The sequence below is a fragment of the Ipomoea nil genome, unplaced genomic scaffold (assembly GCF_001879475.1).
Source record: "Ipomoea nil cultivar Tokyo-kokei standard unplaced genomic scaffold, Asagao_1.1 scaffold1993, whole genome shotgun sequence".
NCBI classification, from domain to species: domain Eukaryota; kingdom Viridiplantae; phylum Streptophyta; class Magnoliopsida; order Solanales; family Convolvulaceae; genus Ipomoea; species Ipomoea nil.
This window is the reverse complement of record NW_017618421.1, coordinates 743147-750152: the sequence shown is the minus strand read 5'-3', so window position 1 is coordinate 750152 and position 7006 is coordinate 743147. Positions and strand designations below refer to the sequence as shown.

Below are 7006 nucleotides of genomic sequence, written 5' to 3'. Positions count from 1 at the left end.
TCTGAGAACTTGCGAACCAATATAAATGCTCACAAGCGTCTACATAAATGCACACAAACTATTGCAGAGGTAGATTGTGTGTATTGTGCACTGAAATATGAGATTGTGTTCATTTATGTAGATACTTGTGTGTATTTATGTACAAGTTCGCAGGTTCTCATGGGAGGAGGGGTTCTCATTGAAACATCACCCTAGAGTCTCGTTCAGGTGAGAATATGCATAATTTTTCAATAATACATAAAAATTACTACACAAATGCACAGTATAAACCCCCATGCGCACCCTCCAGGCATGTCAATTACTACATAAATGCACGGTATAAACCCACCCCCTCCAGACATGTCTAGGAGCCATATTGTGTATTGATATATAACTTACTGTGCTTTACCAAAAAAGTCTGCATGTTCTCACGTTAAGAGGTGTTCTCACCTGAAAATAAATCTTTTTTTTTTTTTGAATGCTACTGGCCCTATTACATTGTAGTATCCGTTCATATACTTTCTCAACCTACTGAAACACAAAGAGCCAATAACGCCTCCACTGAGGCTTGAACTCACAACCTTCCAAATGGAAGTCCAACCCGGATACCATTAGACCACATAGTCCTGGAAGTCTGCATGTTCTCACCTGAAAATAAATCTATATATATAGAAATTTCAGTACAATGCCACAGTGACTTGAACAAATTCCATTTCCTTTAAAGAGAAGTTTATTGCTGTGCTTGCCTGGGAACTAAACTAAAAAGGAACACAAGGAATCCAGCATAAGGATACTATAATATTAAGGTAGAAAACTAAGGGAAGATTTCGACATCAACTTGACTCATTAAACCGATTTCCCTTTCTTCCGAGGTTATCTCTATCTATATTACAAGTACCAAACTCTCTCCTACTTTAAAGCTCAATGCAGAAAAATGCTTGCTGCATACATTCACATTACCATCCCACCATCAATAGTGAACACCTGTAATGGGAGGGTAGTCATCAATAAATGATTTTAACCAGAAAGAGTAAACAGATAATAAGTAAAAAGGGAAATTTAGAGTAAACAGACTAAAGAGTAAAAAGTAAATAAAACTCAGTACCTGACCAGTAATATAACTGGCAGCTGGATTGACTGCCAGAAATTCCACTAGCCCAGCCACTTCTTCCGGTTGACCATATCGTCCTACAATTACAGCCAAAATAAGTGAGTCTGGCAAGATTAACTCAATATTCAATTCTTTGAGGACCAGTATCTTTTAAATTCCTTTAAACTTCTTATATAAAGAAGTCTGACTATAAAAAGTAGCTTTATCTACTAGTAACCTTCCTCAAACATTTTTTTTTTTTTGGACATATTGATTCATAAAAACTCTGTTTACATAACTTATTCTCATGTCTGCACCTCACTGTCAAAGAAAGCAAACTTTTATTTTAGGAAGCAAGAACTCAGGAACATGCTGCCATGTCAAGTCCAATAATAATCTATGGTATCTTCTCTCTCTCTCTCTCTCTTCTTTTGATAAGTATGAAAAGTCTAGAGTATCCATTCTGACCTAAGGGAATAGTGCCAAGAATTTTCTTTTCAATGTCTTCACCAAGCATGGCTGTCATATCAGATGCAATAAATCCAGGAGCCACAGCATTAACCTGTTAAAACCAAAATCTTTCAGATTAAGTTTAACACTAACCAGGGAATAAGTTACAGTCAATCATAAGATGTTGCTGAGTGCTTGCACCATCTTTGTGCCTATTTGTTAATAAAAGGTCCAAAGATAAGTCATGGAACAGAACAGAGCAAATAAATGATTCTTACAGTTATATTCCTGCTGGCATATTCTTTTGCTACACTCTTGGTTAAGCCAATGACTCCTGCTTTTGCAGCACTGTAATTGGCTTGGCCAGAATTCCCAACCAAGCCAACAACAGAAGCTATGTTAATGATTCTTCCCTACAACATCCAAGTAGCATTCTAAGTAGACACATCAAATTTGCCGGATTTTAGTAAAATAATGCTTTACATATAAAATTCTCCGCCATTAACTAATCTCATTAACCCATACTGTTACCAGTAAATCTGGTTAACAAGTGTGCAGTAGATCACACAAATAACACCTTTACATCAATCATCACTTCTTTAAAAATGTCCAAAAAGGTTACCTTTTTCTTCTTAATCATAATTTTAGCTGCCGCCTGTGTCAAGAATAAGAAATTTAACATGGTAAGTCAAGAATTTAATCCCAAAAAAAGCAGGTTCAGAGTACGACAACGGAAAAACAAGGAATTGTAGAAAAGAATTTCCTAGGCTAACTACTGAGACCTGTGTACAGAGAAAAACCCCAGTCAGGTTCAAATCAATAACCTCCTGCCATTGGGACTTCTTCATTCTCATCAACAAACCATCACGGGTGATTCCTGCAATTCCAAAAGACAACTCATAATAAGGTGTGCCCGAGTAGACTTAAAGGTCATGGAACTCAAATGCTCGAATCCCCACTCGTGTATCAAGGAAAGAGAAATATAGAGCAACTATTCTAACCAGCATTATTTATCAATATATCAACTGTTCCCCATCGATCAATTACCTGCAAATATAACAGACAGAAAATGCAACAGGTCAGGCCATAACTATAATAAGATCCAAATTAATGTCACAAAGACATTAGTGTCTTACACTCTTAATCATTGACTCTACATCATCTTCTTTTGAAACATCACACCCAAAAGCAAAAGCTTGGCCGCCACTTGCTTCAATCTACAAAATGAAATTTTGTAAAGTCAAACTGAAGAGTATAAGTTTGTGCTTTGGGTAAAGATAATAAACAACCTTAATCCATGAGGATTAAAGTGTCACACAGTCTAGAACCAAACAGGAATTGGATAGAAACTTTTCTATAAGATACTTTGTAGTTCTTTCATTAATTAAGATAGCATCATCGAAAGCAGTCTATTTTCTTCCTTTCGCTACATGAAGCTTCATGTATAGAAAAAATAAAATAAAATGTGTGCTAACTGATAAGTAAATCAACAGCATGGCAATTGAATAATAATTCATATACAAGAGCAATAGTATTCATACACAGCTCAACCTCAAGACTTGAGATCATCCTAACTTTCAACTGAAGGAAAACTATAAAGTTAGGAGGTCACAAATATGCAATTCTTCAGTATTTACAGAAGCATGACAAGAAACAGTATAGTTAATATGATTATAGCAAATATTTGACCTCAAGACCCAATTAGATAGCTTTTAAGTTTTGGGTGTTTTAGAAGCATGATTATCAAAAACAAATAATCAATTAAGTAAAAATAAAAACAGGTTGCCATATCTTAAACTTCACTAAATAATTCAAGGATTGAAAGCTGAAGTACCCAAGTATTCAAAAACATTAAGTTGTATTTTAGATCAGGTAATAATATTATTCAGGGAAGCGTTGATAGGGTTTCTTTCTCTCAATTCTCAACAAGGTAATCTAATAGAATACCATTACATTATATCATGAAAATTTAATCCTCACCTCTTTGGAAACATCTTCTGCCTCCTTGGAAGATCTAGCATAGTTCACCAAGACCTGAAAGAAAGGCAAGGTTACATATTACAACACATTTCAAATAGGAAAGAATGTCAAACAGCATAATCATTAGTTAAAAACTGATCAGTTTGAAAGCAAAGATATAAGAGGGCATTAACAACTTTCAGGATGTTATTGAAAAGTTCATGGCTTCTGTTGGAAACCCTAGACCTATTCTTAGTAGGAATGGCTCAATACTTGTATAAATATAAGCATCTGTACAGTTTTTCATATGAATACAATACACCTCTATATTCCTTCACAACTTCCATATATATTATTATGGATCACTAAATGGACAAAGCAACTACTAAAAGGCCTTGTTTGACTGTGAGCGATACAAGAGACTAATTGGGAAGATGAACTACCTCACAATCACATGACCAAATATCTCCTTTGCAGTCAGTGTATTAAGTCAGTTTCTTGAGAACCCATGTGATACTGATTGGGATGCTGCTGTTCGAGTTCTAAGGTATATCAAAAAGGCACCAAGGCAAGGTTACTATACAAAGATAAGAGGACACACTCAGATTGTTGGGTATTTTGATGCAGATTGGATAGGCTGTCCATTTGACAGATGCTATACCTTCAGGTTATTGTGTGCTTATTGGTGATAACCTTGTATCTTGGAAGAGTAAGAAGCAAGATGATGTTGCCAGGTCTAGTGATGAAGCCGAGTATTGTGCTATGGCCCTTGCTACATGTTAACTTATGTGGATGAAGCACCTACTCCAAGAGTTACAGTGGTGATCAAATGACATTAATATGAGACAAACAGGCAGCACGACACATCGCCTCAAATCCAATTTATCATGTGAGGACCAAACACATAGAGGTTAATTGCTACTTCATCATTGAGAAGATTGTGTCAGGGTGTATTACAACCCATTTTGTTAATTCTGCAGATCAAGCAGCAATATCTTGATTGAGTCTCTTAGTGCTCCTAGAGTTGGGTATATTTGTACCAAGTTTGGAGCATATGATCTATACTCTCCAACATGGGGGAGTGTCGAAACCCTAGACCTATTCTTAGTAGGGATAGGATTAGCTCAATACCTGTATAAATATAGGATGTCTGTACAGTTCTACATATGAATATAATAAACCTCTTTATTCTTTCACGGCTTCCATATATATTACTATTCATCACCAAACGGACAAAACAACTACCTACTAAAAGGCCTTGGAAATAAAACTTTTGTGGATTGAAGCTTTGAAACTGAAAACATAAAAATTGTATCTCCTATTCTAATATAATAGCATAATTTAACATCTCATTGTTCAGGGCATATTTAATCATTTAAACAACAAATTACACCATAACAACACTCCAAGAACTGAAGAAAATAAACAGCAACAGTGTGCAATTGGTTCATACACTTTACCAAGTACTTCCAAGCTAAATTATTGATGTATTATTTGGGGGGGAAACAGAAGCTCCCATATCCAATAGTAATTCTACCTTTTTTTATGAATTAAATTCTAACTATATGAGTATATCCAAGCAAACAAATAAATAAATAAATAAAACAGTAGTACAACTATAGAATCTGACCTTGCAACCAGCCTTTCCCAAAGCCAAAGCAATTGCCTTCCCAATTCCACGAGAAGCACCGGTCACAATGACGACTGGAGTTTCAACTTTCGCGGTAGCATTGGTCCCTGCTTGCTCTGTAGCCGCCACCTGAGCTCTCACACCTAATTCAATATGCATTGTTGCACACATAAGTATACATGTGCATATGAATGTTGAGCACATACGTCGAGCAATGAGATATATGACTAATAATCGTTGTAATAATACCTGAGATGGGAGGAGAAGAGGAAGAGGAAGAGGAAGAGGACCAGCGGCATTGCAACGAAAGAGGAGGTGATTGGAAGGGGGCGTAAGAGAGGCGTAGAAGGGAAAGTTGATGGCGGGCAGAGGCGGAGATTTTGGTGATGCCGCGGGCAGTGACGGAGTTGACGGCGATTGAAGCCATAAATCGGGGTAGAGTCGCCAGCTATATAACTGAAGAAGCAATTGAGGGATAAGCGTAAGGAGCGCAACTCAGTGTCAATTGTTCTCCGATGGATGGTTGTAGTTTCCGGCCAAAGCTCGCCGGTTGGGGAGAAGCGGAGAGAGAAGAAATGGAGAAGAACACCTAGCAGCCCGGGTTGAATTTTAGTGGAAGACTTTACCAAAATAATGCCAATGATAATATATTACTTTTTGTTATAAATATTTGAATTATGTAGACATTATTATGTATGGCAATATTTATGTATCCATTTATGTTTTCTGTCACGATTTGTAATTGTAATTATATATATTGTAACATGTATTCTGTACTTTTAGTTCTGATCATGTTCATTTTCTCTCGTAACTATGTTCTTTCTTCCTGTTCAGTATGCATACATAGATATATTTCTCAAAAGGATGAAAGAATCGCCATACACAAACACAATTGTTTTCTAATTTCGGATGTATACATACACTCGTATTCGGAATTTTTTTTTTCCAATGTATATACATGATTTCTGGAAAAAAAAAAAAATTTGTTTACACATAACACACATTCTGTAATATGAATAAATTCATATTTTTCGAAATTTAAAAGAAACATATATATATTTTTTGGCAAACACAAATATTTTTTCGAAAAAAGAAAGGAAACCTGTTTTTGGCCGATATCCGCCTTCGATCTACGCCCCGGGTTAGTCGTATCTCTGGCGGAGGTGGTAGTCGCCTGCGCTTGGGCTGTTGGAGGCAGTGGCAGTAGTCGCGCTAGTTGTCGTCGGCGGAGGACGGCAGGCACGGCGGCGGCAGTAGTCGCGCTGATTGTCGGCGGCGGAAGAAGGCAGGCGTGGCGGCGGCAGTAGTCGTCGATTGACGCTGCGTTTTGATCTCAATCTTCTTTGCCTAGCGCTTCTGGTCTTCTTTTTTTGCAGAAATACGTAAGGGCATCCTCAACAGTGTGAAAATTTTGAGTAAATTTTATAAGTGTGATTAAGAAAGAGAAAATGAGAAGAGAAAAAAAAAAAAGATTAGAATTTGAAAAAAAGAAAAATCTCATTTTTGCAAGAAGCACCATTTTATTTATATTACACACTGCACACTTGGAAGCGAGATTACGCCTCACGCACGTGAGGCGCATGCACTCTTGGAAGCGAGAATTACGCCTCCCGCACGTGAGGCGCATGCACGCTTGGACGCGAGAATTACGCCTCACGCATGTGAGGCGCATCTTTCTCTCGCATAGTGGAACCCACTACTTCTGCAAAATCTCCATTTTTGCAGGACCAACTCACCATTTCTTTCTTTCCCCTCTCTATCCTCCATTTCATCCTAATTTCTTAAAATCTGGTCTAAAATTTTCCTTTTTGGGATACTTTAAGAGACAACGCAAATTATGTCGTGAAAACGTGTTCACCATCCATGGTGAACACAGTCCCAAACGGCGTTGTTTTTAC

General features: G+C 37.1%; 1 protein-coding gene across 1 annotated transcript; it reads right to left on the bottom strand.

Moving 5' to 3' along the window:
* Positions 1-673: 673 nt before the first annotated feature.
* On the bottom strand, positions 674-5755 carry LOC109147434 (3-oxoacyl-[acyl-carrier-protein] reductase 4-like). Its single transcript, XM_019295090.1, has 11 exons — positions 5358-5755; positions 5109-5251; positions 3500-3553; positions 2656-2736; positions 2521-2566; positions 2302-2396; positions 2142-2174; positions 1798-1932; positions 1538-1631; positions 1085-1167; positions 674-963 (listed from the first exon to the last, which is right to left on the bottom strand). Exons 1-11 carry the CDS (start codon positions 5533-5535, stop codon positions 931-933), a joined length of 975 nt encoding a protein of 324 aa, XP_019150635.1. The 5' UTR covers positions 5536-5755; the 3' UTR covers positions 674-930.
* Between the last annotated feature and the right edge of the window lie 1251 nt (positions 5756-7006).